Source organism: Helianthus annuus, chromosome 4 (assembly GCF_002127325.2).
Source record: "Helianthus annuus cultivar XRQ/B chromosome 4, HanXRQr2.0-SUNRISE, whole genome shotgun sequence".
NCBI classification, from domain to species: domain Eukaryota; kingdom Viridiplantae; phylum Streptophyta; class Magnoliopsida; order Asterales; family Asteraceae; genus Helianthus; species Helianthus annuus.
Window position 1 is genome coordinate 23,698,904 of NC_035436.2, and position 25,535 is coordinate 23,724,438.

The 25,535-nt window shown below is 35.5% G+C and overlaps 1 protein-coding gene and 1 long non-coding RNA gene across 3 annotated transcripts; one reads left to right on the forward strand and one right to left on the reverse strand.

The window, feature by feature from the left end:
* Window positions 1–4,061: 4,061 nt before the first annotated feature.
* LOC110934444 lies at window positions 4,062–5,090 on the reverse strand. 2 transcript variants are annotated; one of them, XR_002588349.1, is made up of 3 exons: window positions 5,048–5,090; window positions 4,670–4,951; window positions 4,062–4,336 (listed from the first exon to the last, which is right to left on the reverse strand). It is a non-coding gene; the product is annotated as an uncharacterized LOC110934444 (long non-coding RNA). The 2 variants fall into 2 exon arrangements; XR_002588348.1 differs by having other exon boundaries at window positions 4,062–4,340.
* Window positions 5,091–7,435: 2,345 nt separating this feature from the next.
* Window positions 7,436–9,766, forward strand: LOC110933052 (protein FAR1-RELATED SEQUENCE 1-like). Its single transcript, XM_022176294.1, has 7 exons — window positions 7,436–7,529; window positions 8,073–8,220; window positions 8,267–8,623; window positions 8,978–9,111; window positions 9,207–9,331; window positions 9,459–9,639; window positions 9,750–9,766. The coding sequence occupies exons 1-7, from the start codon at window positions 7,436–7,438 to the stop codon at window positions 9,764–9,766; spliced, it is 1,056 nt and encodes a 351-aa protein (XP_022031986.1).
* Window positions 9,767–25,535: the final 15,769 nt, after the last annotated feature.

The following is a 25,535-nucleotide window of genomic DNA, read 5'->3' on the forward strand; positions in this document are numbered from 1 at the left end:
TTCATTCCCTACTCCTCTGGTTTTCAACCCGTCCCACAATTTCTTCGTTGTCTTGAAACTGACAAACTGGTGGTAGATATCTTTGCTTAACGCCTGAGTGAGAATGGCGTATGCTTTCTTTTCCAGATCATACGTTTTCTTTTGATCTTCAGGAAGATCGGCAAACGTAGCAGTATCTGAAGCAGCAACCTCTATAGCTTGATCGAAATCTGTAGTGAAACGTATCCACAGTTCGGTATTTTGACCAAGAACGTATGTACGAAATCTATCAACCCAGCCCGGATACTCGTTTAAGTGCATCAACTTTGGAGGTCGATTCAAACTTCCGGTTTCGCTTTCGCTCAATAAAATACTTTGAATGCTCGGAGTTTGATTTGATACTAATGCCCATTGACCTGACGATATGGTATTTGCTTGCGAAGATGTCGACACCGGAGACTCGGCCCATGAAGGCGATAGACTTGTATTTGTGTACTTTCCACTATCTGGAGCCGGTGTACCCCACCATGAGGGAGTTGAACCCGTACTTGTGTATTTTCCACTGTCTGGAGCCGGAGTTCCCCACCAACTCGGATTCATGTTTGATAAGAAAAATAAATTCTATATGAATATCTCGAAAGATGACAGCCAGCCGAAGGATTCCTTGATCGAAAGACAAGACAACACAAACTTGTTAAATTTTAAACAGACAAGAATCGAAGGATCAACACTTGTTCGAAGGATCAACAGTGTTCGAAAGATCACTGTTGAATTTCGAACAATGATTTCGAAAGATTCACAATTGAAAGATCCTTATCTTTCGAATATATATCCTTCGAAAATATTCCTTGGCTCGAAAGATAAATCACAGACTTCGAAGGATGTTCGAAGGATCAATATCTGTCGAACCTCCTCTGATCGAAAGATGATCTTTCGACTTCGAAGGATATCCTTCGATCTACTGACACAGCTGACACGAAAAGTGACAGGTTGGTGAAAAGGTGATGGGTTGGTAGAGATCTTTCGGCAGAAAGGTATGGTCAGACCATACTTTTTCACCAAACCAGATTTGACCAATAAAATATGCTTAAAATGGAAAGATCTTATCCAGAAACCGGTCACCGGAGTAAGCCGGAATTTGGCCGGAAATCACCAACTTTCTTAAAAACAAGTTTTTAAGTTACCCAACCCGTCCTTTAACATACCCGGTTAGTTTAGAACACGTTTTTACGTCAAGAAATGTGAGAAAAGCACTAAAAACGGGTGCTAAACCATGTGTCCAAACACTCCAAAGTCTTGTAAAAACTCGGTTTTAACAAGGAAAAGAGCCAAACCTCTGATACCACTTGTAGGTCCCTCGGAGGATGAGGTCAAACCTTAACCTTGTTATGTGAAACACACTAGCAAGTGCGGAATCCAAGCTAGAGTGCAAACCGAGATGAAACAAGCACAAACACAAGACACACAATATTCACCGATTAACACCACTTGTATTAATACGTATGAAAGGTTCGGTTACAAGCTCAATGTTTACAAATCAGTTTTGCAAACTCTCTAAGTGTGTGTGTGTTCTCTGTCTCTCTAAGTGTCTGCCTTTTTGTGTCTTGAGTGTCTAAAATGAAGTGAACACACTACATGGGTATATATACCCAACACAGGTTGTCTGGTCGAAGGATCAGATAGATTGATCGAAAGATCATCTATTGATCTGAAACCTGTTGAAGGATCCTCATAAATCTCGAAGGATGATCTATCGAGGTCCATCAACATCTATCGAAGGTTCATCTTTCAAGCTCATCGAAGGATCTAAACTATCCTTCGATGACTCATCCTTCGACACCAATATATGACAACCATTTTCTAACTGTTTGGCTAAGTCAAACCAGGAGGATGGTTGACTTGGTCAAACTTACAGGACTAACAAAAGACATCGTTATATCGTCACGAAATACAGACAAAGTACAGACACAAGTGCACCAACAACCCTCTACTTGTTTTGACATGTAACACCTATAAAGTAGTTTTAGTACATGTGTGGCTTCCATATACAATATCCCTAAAAAAACTAACACCAACTTTCAACTTCTTGCTGTCAAGATTAATACGAACAGATAATATGTCCTGGTTTTTCTCCAGTTGTATTTTCTCTTACATCTTCCACTACATATGTACATGTATATAAAGATAGAGTTGGATGAATAAGAATACACTTCTCATATTTCTCTTATTTTATTATACACAAACTGATCACTACATATGAAAATTGTCTTCTTGTATAGAACCCGAAGTTCTAATTATAAAGAACCCGAAGTTCTCCTAGATTATCCATTATATACCCATGCTTGTTATTAAATGCATGTCTCTTTCTTTTGTAGATAAAATGTCTAACTTATCAAAGCTTGAATTCACCGCACTTGACATCTCGGGTAACAACTACCTCCCATGGACTCTTGATGCTAAAATTCATTTGACAGCAAATAATTTGGGGGAGACAATTATTGATGGTAATCAAACTTCACCTCAAGATCAAGCGAAAGCTATGATATTCCTCCGCGATCATCTTCACGAAGATTTAAAGCGGGAATATCTAACTGTTGGGGACCCCCTTGAATTATGGACAAACATCAAAGAACGTTTTGACCACCAGAAGTTGGTCTTACTCCCCAAAGCTCGCTATGAATGGCTTCATTTACGACTACAGGATTTTAAGACTGTCAGTAAATATAATTCTGAGTTAAAATTATGTGGTGAAAAAATAACCGATGAAGACATGCTTGAAAAAAGTTTCTCAACGTTATATGCCACAAACATGCTCCTGTCGCAACAATACCGGGAACGTAAATTTACTAAATATTCTGAATTCATATCATGCCTTCTGGTTGCGGAGCAAAACAACAAGCTCCTACTACAAAACCATTAATCGCAACCAGCCGGTGCAAGCCCATTCCCTGAAGCAAATGTCGCCTATTATCAAAGCGGACGAGGTAGACGTAGAGGCCACGGCCCCAGCAGAGGTCGTGGTCGTGGTCGAGGACTAGGATATACATGGCATCGACAGTCCCAGAACACTAAAAATAGCGATGGTGAATCGAGTCGACATAATATGGGGCGACCTTGAAAAGGGAAAAGTAGCGGGAACCAAAGCAACATTTGTTATAAATGTGGGATGTCAAATCATTGGTCCTGCACATGTGGCACCCCTAAACACCTCGCTGAGGCATTTCAACGCATGATGAAAGAAAAAGGAAAGAATGTTGAAACTAATATGATTGAGGATACACCTCCAGCCACGATACCAGACGTTCATTTGGATGCATGTGATTTCATTGAAAATATTCGTGATGTTTAAACATATTTAATGTACCTTTTATGTTTTACTTTTCACATTGTGACCTTTGTATTTGGTTTTGGTTTGAAACTCTTGCAATGTTTCATTTTACTTCTTTGCACTAACTTTTATTTATTTTTATTTCCTGAAAAAAATATGTATGCTAGCTCCAGTAGAGCTATTATTGGTGATGAATGTCTGGTATATAGCGGTAGTAGTAATAATATTCTCAAAGATATGAGATTTTTTCTCTTAGTTGTCTCCGGCAGAGACACTGATTGGTACTATATCTAGTGTCAGTAACCTTATCAAAGGCTCCGGTAGAGCACAAATAACATTATCTTCGGGTACCCAATTAAGTATTGATAACGCATTATATTCTAGTAGATCCAGAAGAAATTTGCTCAGCTTTAAAGACAATCGAAAAAACGGTTACCACCTAAAAACAATAGTTGAAAATAAAATTGAATATCTTCAAATTACTTCAAGCAAAAATGGTCAAGAAACCATTGTTGAACAATTAGAAGCCTTATCCTCTGGATTATATTTTACTAATATCAATCCTATGGAATCATACATGTTGAGTAACCAAAAGCTGTTAGATAAAGACACATTCAATATATGGCATGACCGTTTAGGTCACCTGGTAGCATAATGATGAGACGAATAATCAAAAGTGCAACTGGGCACCCTCTTAAAAACTTAAAAGTTTTGCTACCACAAGACTTTACATGTGCAGCATGCTCTCTGGGCAAATTTATTACTTGGCCCTCACAAACTAAATTGATACATGAAACCCCATCATTTTTAGAAATAATCCAAGGGGATATTTGTGGGCCTATTCACCCTCCGTGTGGTCCATTCCGTTAATTCTTGGTCTTAATTGACGTATCCTCAAGGTGGTCACATGCGAGTCTTTTACCTACTCGAAATGTAGCATTTGCCCGACTTCTAGCTCAAATCATACAACTGAGAGCTAATTTCCCGGACAATCAAGGTTCTCCATTCATTGTTGATTTAGTAAATTCTCTATCTAGTCATGTATAACAAATAATTAGTGAAGTTGCTCAAATAATGCATACTCAAAAAGACTATCTAGAAGAAAATACAAAAATATTAATATTACTATAGGTTTGTCTTTCTAACATTATTTCATTAACAAATATGCCTAAGTACGTTTTGACCCGTTATCAACCGGCCATTTTTCCACCATAAACTTTGATTATTAAAGACTTTAACATATAAAATGACCAAAAATGACAATTCTAGTGAAAAATGAGATACAATATTTTAGATGAGAACAAAAAACTTGAATGAGGTTAAAAATTGTATTTATAAATAATTAGGACAGAGGTTGCTTACCCAACGACTAAAGTACCTCTTTCATGCCCACCTTCCTTATGCACACTATCTTGTTGTTGCTCCTAAGCATCAAAAACACAAATAGTATAAGTTTAATGTTGCCTTTAAAGGACCATTATTTAACATGTAACTTCTTTCATGACCTCATATTGTTCGAAGTATAATCTGTTGCTTGTATTTCATTAAGATTGAAGTCACTGGCCATGGAGTAATCGGATTGCACGTTTGCTGAACTTGAAGAAGAGCCTTCCCCTCTAGCCCGTGCTAGCTTCTCAAATCCCTCTTTTTAGGACAAAAAATAAATCAACAATAAGGCTGTGTTTTTGTGCTAATCAATTTTTTTATGAACACTTGATTCAGGCTAAGTATAGTTCTAACCTGCTTCCCTCTGGAAGACCTCCTGCTTTTCATCGTATATATTTGCAGCAAGAAATTAGCATTAATTAGAATGTTAATAGATTCATATAATAAGTTTGTAAAATAAATATTGAAAGAAAACCATCTCAACTGTAATCAGAATCCTCCATCAGTTTCATGGCATCTTCAGTTAGTTGATCAAACACAACTTTTGTTACAACTGATATATTTTCCTTTCTACTACCAGAACTCCTTTCCGCCTTCTTAAAGCTTGCAGAACCTAAAAAGAGAATTATCCTTGAGATGAGATTACCGGCACAATGATAATATGAATTTAACGTGATTGTGTCATCACAAGAAACTTACCGTTTCCCCTGGTTCAAGCACATCAGCAGTCCGTCTCTTAATCTTCCCTATAGAATGACTTGTAAGGTCAGCAGCTTCAACTTTAATGTATGTGGCCATAGATTGTCTTTGTGCAATATTTGGATTAGAATCGATGCTATCAAGCCATGCATCCTACAAAGATACTTGAAGAATGAGGGTAAAAATAACCTTCATTCCTGTCTGGTCAAAATAACCTTCATTCCTTTCTTGTTCAAGATTGAAGGGTTCGAGCTGAATTCCAACATCTTCGAGTTGCACATCATCCTGCAAAACGCAACCCCAGTTCTAAATATATTAAGTAGAGCTTGAAGATCGAATGGCCTCACTAAGGTATACTTTAAGATATAATATATCAAAACATACTAAGGTCAAAATTCTGATTGTAACAGATTTTTTAATGACTAAAGCTATTATTCGATCCATCAGCCACATGTAGCATGTGTATAATAGATCTTAACGTCTCAACATAATATCATTAAACCATGTTTCAATACCTAAAATACATGTTTTCTCAATGTCTTCCTGTTAACATGTTCGAGAACAAATCATACAAAACAGACTAGACTAACTGATTTGGAGAAAATAAAAGTATACAAAAACATAACATAATGCAAGCTACAAGACCGGAAATAAAGATTTAATCAAAATTCCTCATAATGCATTTCAGAAGCAGCTACGTCATCAAGAAGATCCCCGGTTGCTTCAATATCATATTCTGAGCGTGGATTATAAACCCTAAACAACATCAACCATTAACCAAAATCAGATGAAACCGTATATATATATATATAGGATAAGGATCATGTGAGAAGTACTAGGCTAATTGAGAAACTTGAGAAGCATTCTGGACCACACATTTTCCCTAAGCAAAAAAATGTAAAAAAATGCAATTTTTTTTTTTTTTGGAAAATCAGAGGTTTTTCTATAAGGTTTTAATTTTTAATTTTTTTTTTAAATTTTGTTTTTAATTTTTATTTTTTGAGATTTATACACATGTGTATATTGCTAATCTTTTAACTATATATATGTGTGTATATTGTCAAATATACATATATGTATATACATGTTTAAAATTGAAAAATAAGTGTTATTTAGGGTTTAGCATTAGTATTTAGGGTTTAGCATTAGGGTTTAGCCTTAGGGTTTAGGGTTTAGCTTTAGGGTTTAGCAATAGTATTTAGGGTTTAGCTTTTGGGTTTAGCATTAAGGTTTAGTTTTAGCTTTTGGGTTCAACTTTAACTTTAGGGTTTGCATAGGGTTTGGCATTAAGGGTTTAGCTTTAGGTTTTAGCATTAGGGTTTAGAATTAGGGTTTAGCTTTAGGGGTTAGAATTAGGGTTTAGCTTTAGGGTACATTCATCTTTTGTGAGAACCATGAGAATAAATCTCAGCCACTCATTTTATTTTCCATGTGTTTTAATGAAAGGTTAAATTGGTAATTGTATAACCCAATGAATCAGGCCGCTAGTTAAGTCACAATTTCCCCAGCTTAAAACCGTCGTTGTCTCCGATAGCCTGCAAACACAAACCATCGTCATTGTTTCCGATCGCCGGTGGATACGAATCATTTCCATTATCTCCGATCATTTGCAAATTCAAGAAGGAGAAATTCTAGAACTCAAGGTGGAACCTAATTCTCAATAAAAGGTTCTATATACTTATCTTCTTTGTTTATACACGAATTGATGTGTATCTGTAGATAAATATGTAGCAAAATACAACTTACCAAATGAAGATCTCAACAAACCCAGATCTCACCCACCTACCAAATCAAGATCTCAAATCAATGAAATCACCCACTTACCAAATCGCAAATCTGAAATCACCCACTTACCAACTCATGACTTAATCGTTTGATCAATTCAACGATTTTAGGCCTTTTTAATATTCAACCAGTTCTGTATTCATCATCGATTTCTCTATTTGCATGTATGAACTCGGTTTTGTTTTCTTATAATTTGCCCTAATTTGTTGTTGTTTGTTTAATTACAGTCAATCAACTGTTCAGTGGTAAAACAACATGATGTCGAATGTGTCCAGCTCTGTTGATGCACCGAACAATAGCTCTGATGATGCACTGAACAATTCCATTAATACCAATGTTGTTGATGAAGAAGGTACTACTACTCTAGATGTTCACAAGATGATGGATAAACGTTATTGTACAATTTGTGGTGTTTGGGTTATCATGATGCTAGAAATTGTCCAAAAAATAAAAGTCTAGGGTTCAACATGTTTTTCAAGTAATTTTAGTGTGTATGTATTTGTTTGTATTGTACTTATTTGTGTAGTTGTTTCTTATTTTAATGCAATATCAATATGAGTGTTTATTCTTCTGAATTGTGTGTGCCTTGATGTTTTATCATTTATGTTGTATAGTTTCGACTTAAATTAGTTTCATGACTTGATGTTCTGCGTTACACATGTGTAATCGCATACAAACAAATGAGGCTTGCGTGGTTGTTTAAGATCTTGAAAGCAGACATGTGTAATTTGTAAAAGCATCCTGTTGAGATTTACACATGTGTAACTACTGATTGCTTTCTTTTCATCTTGTTCATATTTACACACGTGTAACTGTTTGTTCTATTCTTTGTGTTATTGATGCCAAGTCTTTATCATATCAGATGTTCCATATATTCTATTTTATGTTATTGTAGAGCCACATATACAAGATTTTCAGGAATCGGTTCGTAGTACTTATTATCATTCACCGAATGGCACTAGATATTGGATACCCAATGTATTGGAAGCGTATAGACCTGTTTTGGGTACGGTATTTGCTAAAGAGGAAGATGCAATTTCCATGTATCAGTCATATGTCATATGCTGAGAAAGCTGGGTTTGATATTAGGTTGTCGACAACTAAGAAATCAAAAGATGGTACTGTTAGACTTAGGTATGTTCTTTGTAGTAGATCGGGAAAGCCCAATTGCCAAAATGTTGATTCAATGCTTTTGAAGTCATCTTCCAAGTTGCCTCGTAGCAGTAATTACAAGGTTTCAGACTGTAAAGCTAAAATAAAGGTTAAAGTTTTCAATGGTTATCCTGGTTTACGGTTATATGAATTTGTTGAGTCTCATAATCACCCGTTAGTTTCAATTGAGAACATGGATTTGACGCGCAAGAGGCGGCAACTGGAATTTAGCGACCAAGATTTCATTCATAGGCTAAGTTTAGCTAAAGTTGGCCCGTCAACTGCCTTTAAGATGCAAGTTGTTTTGAAAGGGGGACAACACAACGTCCGTGGTACCAGGATAGAATATAAAAATTTCAGCAAGGATTTAAGAGCTTTCATTGGTTAAGGAGATGCTCAAATGGTTGTAAATATGATGGATAAACGTAAAGTTAATATAGAAAATTACTTTTGCCATTACATAATTCGTCATGGAGAGCTTAGGTCCTTATTTTGGGCAGATGAGGTTATGAAGTGCAATTACAGAGTTTTTGGCGAAGTGTTAGCTTTTGATGCCACCTACAAACTAACCAGTAAGAATTTGTTTGTTTGTTTTTTCCTATTTTCAGTTGTGTATTTTTTGATTTTTTATTTATTATTATCTTGTAGGTATAATATGATTTTTGTTCCTTTTACGGGGGTTGATCACCATAAGAATTGCGTAACATTTGCGGCTGCTCTTCTTTATGATGAAACTATTGAGTCGTTCACATGGATGTTGGAACAATTTCTTGAAGCACATGGTAAGTGTTTCTATTTTACACATGTGTAACTTTGCTTCACAAAGTTTATGTTTTACACCATAAGAATAGCGTAACTTTGTTTTATTAATTATCAGGTAAACAACCGAGGCTAGTGTTAACCGACCAAGACCCGGCAATGAAACAAGCCATAGCTAAAGTTTTCAATGAATCTGTCCATCGTCTATGTATGTGGCATATTATGGATAAACATCCTCATAAGGTACATTTAATTTAAAAATAATTAATCTTGTCAGTTTTACACATGTGTATTTATGTTTTTCTAGTTTCTGTGTTTTTATTAAACTTGTGTAATAATGGTATTTTATTTTTAAAAATTTTATCTACAGATTGATGGTGATGTGTTACAGAATACCAACTTGAGGGTACGTATACATAAGTTGGTCTGGAATGTTTTTATCGCTCCTGCCACGTTTGAGAAGCGATGGGAGTTATTGACAAATGATTGCAACTTGCAGCGTTACAAGTGGTTGTTTGACATGTTTTCTATTAGAGATCAGTGGGTCCCAGGTTATTTTAGGGACATACCAATGTGTTGTTTAATGAAAACAACGTCTAGATGCGAAAGTTCAAACGCGCTTTTCAAGGTAAACTCTAGCGCATCGAATACTTTCGTTCAGTTTATGTTGTGTTTTGAGATAGCAATTGATGGTCAACGCTACCGGCAACGGGTTTCTGAGCATAAAACCGAATCAACTTCTGCCGCCTTTTTCACCATCTGTTTTTCCCTTTTTTCTGTTAAAACAATAGAAAGCAGTTAAAAACATGTATAAACAGCCTACTTAAACATGTGTAAACAGCTTACTTACAATTATTTACACATGTGTAAACATCTAACTTTATGATGTGTTTTATTACAAACCTGGAAGCAATTCTTTAATCATCTCATTCCTTTGTCTTCTTAAAACCATCTTCAGATTCACTGAACTTTCTGTTGAAATCAAAGAATTTAACCACAAGTTTATTTTATTTTTTAATGATCTATGAAAATGCATTTGTCTTACCTAATTGTCTTTCTAGTTCAGCATCCATTTCTGATAATGTATTAACTCGATCCACATTCAATGACACTTCAGAATCTGTAACCAAAAGTCGACAAAATTTATTGTTTGCTTTCAAAACTGTTATTCAAGTAATAATTGTTACTTGCCTGTTTTGTCATTGGTCTCAGAACTATCGTCATCAATTATGTCTGGATTTGTTTTTTTATTTGAGAAACTTTTTGCTTTAATCCTTAATATCCGTGGACTTTTCCAACCTGTAAATATAGTGTATTAATACATCATATTCTACAATATATCTTTATAAATCCGAGATTAATGTTTTAGGATGCTTACTTGCCATTCTTCCTTTTTTGCCTGTAGAATCTTCTGATAACAATACCATTAGACTTCCAAAAGCAGTCTATTCAAGTCGAGTCATCATTGAACATATGAGTAAACTAAGCAAGAAAGTAAAATAGCCCAACGAATACAAATATACAACAATCAACGCATCAACCAGTCCAAAATTAAACAGTATTACAATGCACTATAGCAGTTGCAAAATAAGCTTCAAACCCTAACTAATCAATAAACTCTTCACTAGTTACCAAACAGCCACCACCTCATTCATCGCTTTATTATACACAAATCCATAACTTCATATAACTAATTTACACAAATCGCTTTATTATCTACATTCCACTTAATTCAGCTATCTATTCTATATACACACATTACATATCTACTACAGTCCTCATCAGTTAAATTATGAACAATTTTGTTAACATATTTTAACAAATACATATGCAAATCCGAATTGATGGTCAACGCTACCGGCAACGGGTTTCTGAGCATAAAACCGAATCAACTTCTGCCGCCTTTTTCACCATCTGTTTTTCCCTTTTTTCTGTTAAAACAATAGAAAGCAGTTAAAAACATGTATAAACAGCCTACTTAAACATGTGTAAACAGCTTACTTACAATTATTTACACATGTGTAAACATCTAACTTTATGATGTGTTTTATTACAAACCTGGAAGCAATTCTTTAATCATCTCATTCCTTTGTCTTCTTAAAACCATCTTCAGATTCACTGAACTTTCTGTTGAAATCAAAGAATTTAACCACAAGTTTATTTTATTTTTTAATGATCTATGAAAATGCATTTGTCTTACCTAATTGTCTTTCTAGTTCAGCATCCATTTCTGATAATGTATTAACTCGATCCACATTCAATGACACTTCAGAATCTGTAACCAAAAGTCGACAAAATTTATTGTTTGCTTTCAAAACTGTTATTCAAGTAATAATTGTTACTTGCCTGTTTTGTCATTGGTCTCAGAACTATCGTCATCAATTATGTCTGGATTTGTTTTTTTATTTGAGAAACTTTTTGCTTTAATCCTTAATATCCGTGGACTTTTCCAACCTGTAAATATAGTGTATTAATACATCATATTCTACAATATATCTTTATAAATCCGAGATTAATGTTTTAGGATGCTTACTTGCCATTCTTCCTTTTTTGCCTGTAGAATCTTCTGATAACAATACCATTAGACTTCCAAAAGCAGTCTATTCAAGTCGAGTCATCATTGAACATATGAGTAAACTAAGCAAGAAAGTAAAATAGCCCAACGAATACAAATATACAACAATCAACGCATCAACCAGTCCAAAATTAAACAGTATTACAATGCACTATAGCAGTTGCAAAATAAGCTTCAAACCCTAACTAATCAATAAACTCTTCACTAGTTACCAAACAGCCACCACCTCATTCATCGCTTTATTATACACAAATCCATAACTTCATATAACTAATTTACACAAATCGCTTTATTATCTACATTCCACTTAATTCAGCTATCTATTCTATATACACACATTACATATCTACTACAGTCCTCATCAGTTAAATTATGAACAATTTTGTTAACATATTTTAACAAATACATATGCAAATCCGAATTCACCACTAATTAGTAGCTAAATGCACTCTTATAATCACGAAAACCTAATATACTGAAGTCCTCAAGGCAAACACAACAGCTGGAATGCATGAATTCATCAGAAATTACAAACCAAAAACGATAATCAAGTACGAATATAACAACACATAAATATTGACCAACTACTTTCAAACTACAATATGTAACAACACATAAATATTGACCAAAAAGCACAAAATCGGACTCTATAAGTAGGTTTCGAGTGGTGCGATTGCATAACAGATAGAAGGGGGAAGATGAGAGGCGTACCGAGTGGATGAATCAGCAGATTTTTGAGCTTCAAATCGAGTGTTCGTCGGTGTCTCTGGTGCAGATATCAACGGTTGAGGGTTTCGAGAAATGGGGAAGCAGAATCCGTTGCTGCGTTTGGTGAATGATTCGAGAAGATGGATTATGTGTGTTTGGACGGTGTCTCTAGTGCAGATATCAACGATTGAGGGTTTCGAGAAATGGGGAAGGAGAAACCGTCTGCGTACGGTGAATGATTCTAGAAGATGGATTTTGTGTGTGTGGACAATAATACCCTTTTCTATTTTACTTCAGCTTTTTTCCTTTTCATTTAAACCCAACTAATCTTAGCCATTAATTTAGGATGATCTATGAATGAGATTTGTTCTCATGGTTCTCACAAAATTTAGTGTTCTCAAGATAACCCTCCCCCATATATATATATATATATATAGGGAGCCGCTAAAATAGAAACCACCTCCAGTTGTAAGAACCGCGAGAACCACTCTCAACCAATCAGGAAAAGGGGTAATTTGGTCATTTACTCTTAAATGTCTAATCTATTCTCTCTCTCTATTTAATGTGACTGACATTCCTCATTTACTCTATCCTCTCTCATCTCACATTTACTCTCTCCACACTCATCTCCGTTCAAGATCTGTTTTAAATGGGTGGTTGGCCGATGATGATGATGACCAGTACCCCACACCTGGTTCTCCGATGATGATGGTGTTTCCGGCGACAACCCCTAGCCAAACACTCCCCCTCCGTCTCTACAGTAATCGCCGGCTACCCACCAGCCGCTGATGATGATGATGACAATACCCACCCCGACTGACCACCACCGCTTATTTCTGATCACCTCGCCGCCGCACCCACCACCGGTCACATAAACCCACCGACTTCCACCTACCACCGACCATCTCTGATTTACCTCCATCACGGCAACCACCTAACTCATCTCTCTGTTACACCACTGCCGCCCGACCACCGTGGGGCTCCGATTAACCTCCATCACGCCATCAGGTAGTTTTTGTGTTTTTTTTTTCATGTTTTCAAAGACCAGATCTTCCGGTTGTTTTTCATGTTTTCAAAGACCAGTTCTTTGAAAGTTTTGAATCTGGAAAATATTTGATTTTTGTGGGTTTTGATCTGTTGATTCTGTTGATAGGTGTGGAATCAACTGTTGATATGTGGGGGGTTTCTTTTGAAAGTTTTGGAATCAACTGTTGATTCTTTTGAAAGTTTCTTGGGGGTTTCTTTGGTTTTTGTGGGTTTGACCTGTTAATGGGTGCGGTGGGTGCGGTGGTGTGGCAGTGGGTGTGGTGGGTGTGGTGGGTGCGGTGGGTTTGGTGGTGTGGCAGTGGTTTTCGTGGTGTGTGGCAGTGGTTGATGTCGACGGCTCCGATGTTTGGGTTTTGAGGTCGACTGCTCCGATGTGCGGTGGGTGTGGTGGTGTGGCGGTGGGTGGGTGTGGTGGTGTGGCGGTGGGTGTGGTGGTGTGGCAGTGGGTTTGGTGGTGTGGCGGTGGGTTTCGTGGGTTTTGATTTGTTGTTCTGTTGAATCTGTAGGTTTTGATATGTTGGCTGTGGGCGGCGATGATGAAAAAAAACGCCGATCTTGATGACGATGACGCGGCAAGAACAGCGGAGGGTAGGTTTTTAAACCTGCAACCCTTCTTTTGCAGCCTTTTGATTATCGGTTAATCTGAGCCAAACCCTGTTTTTTTTTTTCGAGATAGACTTTGTTTTGATGTTGTTGGTTTTTAAACTTTTCCCCCTAGTCGATGATGATAACGATATATCTGAGACATCTCCCAAGTTTGCAATTTCTGGGTGCGTTCGTTTTTGCGTAAAGAACTTTTTGTAAAAAAAAAAAATTTAACCCGTAAACTTTAGCGTAAAACATAAAACGTAAAAATTTTTCATGTAAAACGTAAAAAGTTTTAAAGTAAAACGTAAAACGTAAAAAGTTTTACGTAAAATGTAAAAAGTTTTTCGTAAAACGTAAAACGTAAAAAGTTTTACATAAAACGTACAAAGGTTTTCGTAAAACGTAAAATGTAAAAAGTTTTTCGTAAAACGTAAAAAGTAAAAAGTTTAACGTAATACGTAAAAGTTTAACGTAAAACGTAAAAAGTTTAATGTAAAACGTAAAAAGTTTAAAAGGTCTAACGTAAAAAAACTGTATAATAAAACGGCGCCTAAACAAGGGGCGTGAATGTGGAGCATGAAAACGCCGCGAAAAAAAAAACGGGACATAAAAAACGCCGCGTTAAAAAAAGACGCTTGAAAAAGTCGGGCGTAAAAAACGGCGTGAAAAAAACGACCCATTAAAAAACGATGCGTTAAAAAACCCGGCGTAAAAACGGCGTGCAAAAATTGGCGCGCAAAAAAAAAATTTGTCTTTTGTTAAAAAAATGAATTTAAAAATGTTTTTAATAAAAAATCTTTTAAAAAAATAAAAAGTAATATAATAAAACTAAAAAGTAATATAATAAAACACAAAAAGTAATAAAAAATAATAAAGGCAAAAAGACAAAAAAGAGTTATTTTACTAAAATACCCTTTTGGATTAAAATATTAAAGACATAATAAGACAAAATGCATTTAGTATTAATTTTTGTTACTTTTAATCTTATCGATCTATCTTCTTGATCCAAATGCTAGAAAGTGGTTCCCGTGGTTTTTACAACTAGAGGTGGTTTTCGTTTTAGCAATCCCCTATATATATATATATATATATATATATATAGGGTTAGGATCGTGTGAGAATCACTATGCTAATTGAGAAACTTGAGAAGCATTCTTTACCACACATTTTCCCTAAGCTTTTCATAATATACACATATGTATTGTTAAAAAGTGATTATATACATATGTGTATAATTCAAGATTTCACAATATACATATATGTATATTGTGAATTTTAAACTATACATATGTGTATACTACAAAAAAATTAGGGAAACATGTGGTCCAGAACGATTCTCAAGTTTCTCAAATAGGGTGGACTTCTCTTAAAATCCCTACCATATATATATATATATATATATATATATATATATATATATATATGTGTGTGTGTGTGTGTGTGTGTGTATATGTATATATATATGATAAGGATCATGTGAGAAGTAATAGGCAAATTGACAAACTTGAGAAGCATTTTGGACCACACATTTTCCCTAAGCAAAAAAATGCAAAAAAACAAAAAGTGAAAAATGCAATTTTTTTTTTTTTGGAAAATCGGAGGTTTTTCTTTAAGGTTTTAATTTTATTTTTTTTTTTTTTTTACTTTTTTTTGAGATTTATATGTCACACCCCCAAAATCCACCATGCGGAGTATCACCGCTTGGAGACGTGACATGACCAGGACCAAGCCACCAATCATATTGAACAACGTAATTAAGTAATTAAAACCAACCACAATACAATTGATGGCCAAAAGGAAGTTAACCAAGTTCAATTTAAACAGCGGAAGCATAAGACGTTAAACCAAAACATAAGTTCGTAGTTCATAAGTTTAAAGACCCAAAACCTATGTTTCATAAGTTCATAAGGTTTATTTATTAAGTATGAGACATAGCAGTTCGCATCCCACAACGACCGCCTCCTTGTGCAAGCCCCATAGCATCTAGCAACCTGCAAAGCATGTAACAACGAGTCAACAACAAAGTTGACTGAGTTCACGGTTGGTTGTCCATTTTAGAGTTGTTTCCAAAAACGTAGTTTAATCTTAATCAGCTATCCAGCCGTGGGGGTTACCCCATAGTTCGAAGACGTTTATTAGTTAACCATCCCATGTCCACCTTCCCTGGCTTTCCAGCCCGACATTCCGGCCGTGGGAGCTACCCCATTATTTAAACTACCAGACTCGTTTATCATATCGACTACTAACGAAAATTACTTGTGCCATAGCATCGGTGTCTATCATCACCGACGTGCCATAGTCCATTTGTACACGCCCGTCCGACTGGCACGGTGTGAGGTTTGTTAATCCTAATAGTGCTATTAACTAATGACCCGCTCGCCATAGCCTCGGCGATTAAGTCGATATAAAGGGAGGGACTTCGCGGATAGAGTTCTAGTCTAGTAAGTCTAATTCCGTCCTCACAGGACGAGGAATTTTCATTCCTGAACACGTCCCAAGGACGAGGAATCCCTATTCCTGAACCCATTCCCATCCCCATCAGGAATTACCATGCTTTGTAGAAAAGTGTGAACTCACCATGGTTCGCTCGGTTAGATTAGTTACTCTAATAATCAGGAAATCAAGCACGTCCTAATAAGGTACAAATAACAATCAATTTCTCATGCACAACACGTATGGTTTATCTACTCATTACTTTCATCACATATCACACAATCTAAACGTCAAGGCATTTTGTTAAGTTATATATTATTTTACCCTAAAATAATATAACGGTAAAATAAACAAGTATTCACACAAGAGTTTTAGTACATAATATATATTTATCAAATTTTATTTACGAAAGTCAACCTCCGATACTTGGTGTTTTGTAATAGAAATCATGGCGAAGTTTATTTTGAAAACAAGGTTAAAAATACGTTTGTAAACACTTGTTAGAAAATATTTTCTAAGTGTTCAAATTTTAGAAAAGTTTCGCCAGAGTTTCCTTTGTAAATGGAGGTGTCCATGCTTACTAGCATATCATTTTCTTTTCAAAAATTCATTCAGACAATTCTCAGTCAACGACATACAATCTCTATTTACCAAACTTGTCAAAAACAAGCATAAACTATAAACTTATGAACTTGAAAATTTATAAAAGTATGTAGTAACTTACTAGCATACTTAGTAAGTCTTGTTACCTTTAAAAATGTGATTAGTTCCTTAAAAGTTTCATTTTTAAAGAGTTTGAATGTTCACAACTTCTAGTAATATTTTCCAAAAATATTTCTTTGTGAAATTTTCTCATTACACAAGTGTTTCTACACTTGTTTATCCACCAAAAATGAGGTTAGTTTATGTAAGATCCAAGTTTCAACGTAACTCATATTTTTCACTTGGTTCTTTCGAAAAACCACTCATGGATCTTTAGATCTACAAAATTATAACCTACTTTGATCTTTATTTTTCAAGAAAACATTTATTTATTCAAGTTCATAGTTTATGTGTGGATGATTCCATCATCCTACACATTTCTAACTTTCTCATTGTAACACCCCAAATTTCGTATAACATAATATAATGTTTTAATCACAGTATTTGACGGAAGGAAATGGTAAACATAGATTTTTACCATTAGTAAAGTCTTATAAATTTTAGTAAATCTAAAATTCTTAGGTATGCATGAAGGTTTGCTAGATTAGTATGAAGAAATGGGGGAAGATGACATGTTATGAATAAATGAGGGGTTGAAAATGAAAAATGTGTTATTAAAACACATAACAAAAAAAAAATGCCCAGGGAATGGAAGTGGGTGTGTGTGCGATCGTGAGGAGAGACCAGGGGAAACCTTCCCCTCAAAACCCTAACACCTCTCAAATCATCAAATTAAGAAGGAAATTGAAGGTCAATCGAATGCATGTGATCAATTCCTTAGTCATCTAAGGGTTTCCCATCATGGGGTAAGTCGAATGATGTGATTTGATGCTAGTTAATGATAAGGGTTTTGATTAATCTTTGAAGTAGTATGAAATTGAACTTGTTTATGAGTTAGAATCATCATGTAGAACATGGATTATGCATGGTTTGGGTTAAATTGATGTTTATATGTGAAACCCATTTGGTTATGGTGATGATAACAACTTGAATGATCACCCATGTCCAATTCTTGCTTAATATTGATGTATTTTGGCATGCATGGTAGATTCTTGTTAGAGGAATTGAAAGAAATGTGATTCTAGTATGTTTAATGATTATGTAGAAATGATTCATGATGATTAGAAGGAGGAATTTTGGTGAATTATGTATGAGGTTAGAAGGATATGCATGAATTAGTTGTACATTAAGCTTAGATGGTAGTACGCACACAAGGTGTTTGATGAAATGCCTGAATGACAATAATATGTGAAATTCGTACCATACGCTTGAATGATGTGATGAATATATATGGAATGTTTGATCGTATTAGTTTCAACTTAAGAATGGTTATGGAACGAATGAGAATCCTAGAAAAGAGTAAACTTAATTGATATTGGCGTTAACTATAAAGATGTGTTATGAACGGAATCGTATGTATATGTGTATATGTAATTATTTGATTATGCGGCCAAATATGTCCTACAAAATGAGCATGAAGCGTAGATGGCATAATGACTATATTCCAACATGTTAATTTGTGAATGAATGTGTGTCCAAGTTGGAAGTTGAAATGCTTGATAGTTGACTTTCTGGAAAGTCAACAATGGTAGGAATGTTGTGAGGTAGATCTCTTATCATAAATGTACGGTTTAGGAAGTCAAAGTGATGCACGAAATATTTATAGCAAGATATGTAATGGCGTGTTTACATTATGCGAGTAGAAAGGATCTCATTGTTAATCTATGCTATGAGTTGCAAGAAATCCATTAATGAAAGTCAATTGTTGAGCATAGATTTATTGTGATTGATGCTTTGTGTGGCCTTGTTTACTAACAAGGGTATCAATGTATGGTCATGTAAGGATAGATAGCATGTCTACGGGCGCAAGCACGGAGGCTAATGGGTCAAAAGAAAGCATGGAACCTATGCTTGAGCTTGGACGCTCAAGGTAAGTGGCTTCCGACTCACTTCTTAGTATGCATATAGATTTCATGTTCATGAGTATGGGAAATTATGTAAGAATATGAAATAATGAAAGTTTTAAGATATGTATTGATCTAGTTTAGATGAGGGAAGTTATCTAAGTCGAAGGTAATCTGATGGGATTAAACGGGTCAAGATGAGGCAAGGAAACGGGTATGAACACGGATGCACAAGGTAAGTGATTTCCGTAATCACTTCTTAGATCGTTTAAGTAATATAATGTTTTAATTAATTAAACATGATGTTGAGATCAAATATGTGATGAAGTCCTTCGTCGTAAATGTGGGATCCTAAAGCATATGTAGTAATAGGGTACCTAAATGTGGGATCCTAAAGAATATGTAGTAATAGGGTACCTAAATGTGGGATCCTAAAGAATAAGTAGTAATAGGGTACCTAAATGTGGGATCCTAAAGAGTATGTAGTAATATGGTACCTAAATGTGGGATCCTAAAGCATATGTAGTAATATGGTACCTAAATGTGGGATCCTAAAGAATATGTAGTAATATGGTACCTAAATGTGGGATCCTAAAGAATATGTAGTAATATGGTACCTAAATGTGGGATCCTAAAGCATATGTAGTAATAGGGTACCTAAATGTGGGATCCTAAAGAATATGTAGTAATAGGGTACCTAAATGTGGGATCCTAAAGAATATGTAGTAATAGGGTACCTAAATGTGGGATCCTAAAGAATATGTAGTAATATGGTACCTAAATGTGGGATCCTAAAGAATATGTAGTAATATGGTACCTAAATGTGGGATCCTAAAGCATATGTAGTAATATGGTACCTAAATGTGGGATTCTAAGTTAAGAATTTCCTTAATCCGGAGGTAGGATTTTAAGTTAATATGATAGAATGTGAATTTACAAGCATGTAGGAAGAACGAGAGGTTAAACGGATAAACGGTTCAAAAGTTATGCGCGTTTTAGCGCGTACGAACGACAAAACATCAGTTTTGCCAGACGCCTTATTTAGCTGTTTACGGGTATTTCTGGCTACGGGTAAAGGCAAGGCCCGTCGCCGACGGCCTCCCCAAGTCTCAAAAGCTGAAATCTTGTTATTTAAGTTGATTTATGTATCGTAGGCTTCGGTTTGTTACCCGTGGACTACGGCGTATGTAGATACGCATGAAGTGACGTAGATGTGTTTATATAAGAGTATGAACGTATGTATGTAATTGGTTATGTGTGATACGACAGTAATTCGGGGAGAATTAGGTAGGTGATATGTTCGAGTTAGTATGTATGTATGAATGTATTTATGTAAGTATATGTACGTGTGAGCGAAGGTATGCACGTGTGTAATTATGATTCGTTTATGAATGCATGTAAGTATGTAATTATGTATGCAAGATCGGTATATATGTAGGTATCGGTATAGGTATGAACGCAAGTAGCTATGTATGGGCGTAAGCATTATGTATTTAGGTACGAAGGTACATACGCGTATAGGTACGAATGTATATACGTGGATGCAAGTATGTATGTATGTATGTGAGTAGGTATGTTTGTAAGTAGATATGTATGTAATGATGTACATGAGTTTATGTGTGGGTATGTACGTATGTACGTAGATGGTCATGTGTGAACATATGAATATGTATGAAGGTAGGTACGCAAGTATCCAATGAAATTGAGTACTAACGTTAATATTAGCGTGTATGGTGAAGGAAGTGTAACGCAGGAATAACAAAGAAGTCTCACCACGGAATGTATGATCAGATGGAAAGCTGGGATGTAAAGAGTTAATGGATCAATAAGTAAACGAGAATAAATCGTGTATGTTTATAATGCGTACTAACGTTATGAATTTATGTGGTGAGCGCAGGTAACACAAGTCATGAGGATCATCAAGGAATAGAGATCGAGGATCGAGTCACATGAAGGATTGTACGGGGTGTATAAGAATGTAATTTCTTATATATATAAGTTATGTTTTATTCTATAATTGAGTTAGTCTGATGTGTTGAATATAGAGGAGTTATTTTAAAAGTGAACTTTCAAGTAAGACATAAGGTTTATAATGAAAGAAATTTTATGGTACGTATTTTCCGCTGCGTCTTTTAGTTAAAGCGTGTTAGGGCGTTACAAGTTGGTATCAGAGCCCTGGTTTGAGGGAATCAAGTACGAGAAAGTAGGTACTTGAACTCAAACCTATGTGCTCTTGTGATAAGGAACCTGTACAATCCATGACTCGATCAAGATCTAAATGTAGAAATGGTATGAAAACGTGTATGTATGTATTCATATGAAGAAGCTAACGGTTTGCTATGTGCAAGGTAAGCTTAAAAGTTTGGAGAGGATGATCCGTGAATGCAGTCTAAGGTGGATGCTAAGGCAATCAAGGATGCGAATAGACAGACGGACCCCAGGTACACAATGTTGATATGTATGGGTACCGTTGTTAAAAGAAAAAGGAAGAAGTCTCCTTGGGAGGGTAAGTACTAAACGGAAGACAACGATATTGTCTTGGTAAAATTGTAAAAATGTAGCACGAACTGAGACCCACTAATGCGGACATAAGGCGATGATTACCTGAAGGCACAGAATTAGTATGTGAATTGCGCACCTGGCCAGTACGCAAGAAGCATATGACGTTCGTGAGACCGTGGTAATTATCGCGGGTATGTCCGTTAGAATTGGGTAGCAGGTGGGCGTGCGGGTGAAGTGGGTAGTAAGGCTCTCGGGAAATTGAGAGTACTATGTAGGAATGAAAAGTATGAGTGATAAAAATGAAGAATGTTGAATCCGTAAGAAAGTACGGATCAACAGGGCATGAATGGAATGTTTGAATCCGCGAGACGGATTCAAAGAATGAAAGGTGTAAAATGCAATGTTTGAATCGACAAGAAGGAATCAAGGAATGAAATGCAGAAAACGATATGTTTGAATCTGCGAGACGGATTCAGCACATATAATGAATGAAAGATGTGAATGGATGATGTAAATGAAATGTTTGAATCCGCGAAAAGGATTCAAAGCACGAAAGGAAGAAAATGTATGAATGGTATGTTTGGAACCGCTAGACGGATTCAAAACATGAAAGCAATAAAAGGCATGAATGTGACGTTTGAGTTCGTGAAACGGATTTAAAATATAAAGGGATGAAATTAGGGTATATAAGAAGATGCCGATGGTTCGACCATGATTGAGTTGAACGGGCCATGTAAGTTAGTATAAAGTAAAAGGTGATAGTGTAATGAAAGAAGTTTTGTATGAGTTACGCGTTAGATGTGTTAGAAATCGACTCTTGGGAGTCAGGATGGATGAAGGGCTACGACCCGGACAATAACTTAAGTATTGACGGGAAGGGTAAGTTTGGTAAGAAATACTGAAACGATGTAGTAAAGTCTTTGCAAGTAAGCATGAAAGGAAAGAAGTAAGGGCATGTACTTCAATACATTTACGATAAGTAAGAAGTGCAATTTGACCTTGAAAAGTCAAAATGTGGCAAGTTGGCGAAATGACTAATAAAATGAAAGAAATGCGTGTAAGAATTGGAATGTGTGATATGTTATAGCATGTACGTAGGAAATGGTAGAAGAGTTATAGGTGAGTAACTCCTTAGTAAATGAATGTTAGGATAGGCATGGTATGGTACGCGATGTCTGACTAGTATGACCCGTATACTTATGTAAACTAAATAATGTATTAAATAAGAGAAAAAGTAATGTAAAATTAATGGGATGATTTAAAGGTAATGTAAAAGTACGCATGGTACAAGTAACTGTAGAAAACGTAGAACGACGCTAACTATGGAGCTAAGCATGTAGGTGTAACTATGAAGTAGTAGTTTTGTTGTGATAACAAAACAAGAGTTAAATGTTATACAACGTGTGCTTGGAATGAAATCTTAAAGGATGAGGCAAAAGTATTAAATCTATTTTAAACAGATCATATGAAGGTAAGCATTATTATAAGTTTAAATGAATATGTATACTGACCTGCTACTAACGGGTCGAGGAAATGAGAATGTTATGTGAAAGTATGCCATGGAAAGTATAGACTTGTTAAGAAGAAGTCAAGTGTATGAATAATTACGAAATGAGATAGAACGATTACTTATAATTAAAATGTGACTATTAAGTCAAACACAGATGTGTGTGTGTAAGAGGAAAGTGAGAAAGGTTTCGGGGACGAAACCTTCTTTAAGGGGGGTAGACTTGTAACACCCCAAATTTCGTATAACATAATATAATGTTTTAATCACAGTATTTGACGGAAGGAAATGGTAAACATAGATTTTTACCATTAGTAAAGTCTTATAAATTTTAGTAAATCTAAAATTCTTAGGTATGCATGAAGGTTTGCTAGATTAGTATGAAGAAATGGGGGAAGATGACATGTTATGAATAAATGAGGGGTTGAAAATGAAAAATGTGTTATTAAAACACATAACAAAAAAAAATGCCCAGGGAATGGAAGTGGGTGTGTGTGCGATCGTGAGGAGAGACCAGGGGAAACCTTCCCCTCAAAACCCTAACACCTCTCAAATCATCAAATTAAGAAGGAAATTGAAGGTCAATCGAATGCATGTGATCAATTCCTTAGTCATCTAAGGGTTTCCCATCATGGGGTAAGTCGAATGATGTGATTTGATGCTAGTTAATGATAAGGGTTTTGATTAATCTTTGAAGTAGTATGAAATTGAACTTGTTTATGAGTTAGAATCATCATGTAGAACATGGATTATGCATGGTTTGGGTTAAATTGATGTTTATATGTGAAACCCATTTGGTTATGGTGATGATAACAACTTGAATGATCACCCATGTCCAATTCTTGCTTAATATTGATGTATTTTGGCATGCATGGTAGATTCTTGTTAGAGGAATTGAAAGAAATGTGATTCTAGTATGTTTAATGATTATGTAGAAATGATTCATGATGATTAGAAGGAGGAATTTTGGTGAATTATGTATGAGGTTAGAAGGATATGCATGAATTAGTTGTACATTAAGCTTAGATGGTAGTACGCACACAAGGTGTTTGATGAAATGCCTGAATGACAATAATATGTGAAATTCGTACCATACGCTTGAATGATGTGATGAATATATATGGAATGTTTGATCGTATTAGTTTCAACTTAAGAATGGTTATGGAACGAATGAGAATCCTAGAAAAGAGTAAACTTAATTGATATTGGCGTTAACTATAAAGATGTGTTATGAACGGAATCGTATGTATATGTGTATATGTAATTATTTGATTATGCGGCCAAATATGTCCTACAAAATGAGCATGAAGCGTAGATGGCATAATGACTATATTCCAACATGTTAATTTGTGAATGAATGTGTGTCCAAGTTGGAAGTTGAAATGCTTGATAGTTGACTTTCTGGAAAGTCAACAATGGTAGGAATGTTGTGAGGTAGATCTCTTATCATAAATGTACGGTTTAGGAAGTCAAAGTGATGCACGAAATATTTATAGCAAGATATGTAATGGCGTGTTTACATTATGCGAGTAGAAAGGATCTCATTGTTAATCTATGCTATGAGTTGCAAGAAATCCATTAATGAAAGTCAATTGTTGAGCATAGATTTATTGTGATTGATGCTTTGTGTGGCCTTGTTTACTAACAAGGGTATCAATGTATGGTCATGTAAGGATAGATAGCATGTCTACGGGCGCAAGCACGGAGGCTAATGGGTCAAAAGAAAGCATGGAACCTATGCTTGAGCTTGGACGCTCAAGGTAAGTGGCTTCCGACTCACTTCTTAGTATGCATATAGATTTCATGTTCATGAGTATGGGAAATTATGTAAGAATATGAAATAATGAAAGTTTTAAGATATGTATTGATCTAGTTTAGATGAGGGAAGTTATCTAAGTCGAAGGTAATCTGATGGGATTAAACGGGTCAAGATGAGGCAAGGAAACGGGTATGAACACGGATGCACAAGGTAAGTGATTTCCGTAATCACTTCTTAGATCGTTTAAGTAATATAATGTTTTAATTAATTAAACATGATGTTGAGATCAAATATGTGATGAAGTCCTTCGTCGTAAATGTGGGATCCTAAAGCATATGTAGTAATAGGGTACCTAAATGTGGGATCCTAAAGAATATGTAGTAATAGGGTACCTAAATGTGGGATCCTAAAGAATAAGTAGTAATAGGGTACCTAAATGTGGGATCCTAAAGAGTATGTAGTAATATGGTACCTAAATGTGGGATCCTAAAGCATATGTAGTAATATGGTACCTAAATGTGGGATCCTAAAGAATATGTAGTAATATGGTACCTAAATGTGGGATCCTAAAGAATATGTAGTAATATGGTACCTAAATGTGGGATCCTAAAGCATATGTAGTAATAGGGTACCTAAATGTGGGATCCTAAAGAATATGTAGTAATAGGGTACCTAAATGTGGGATCCTAAAGAATATGTAGTAATAGGGTACCTAAATGTGG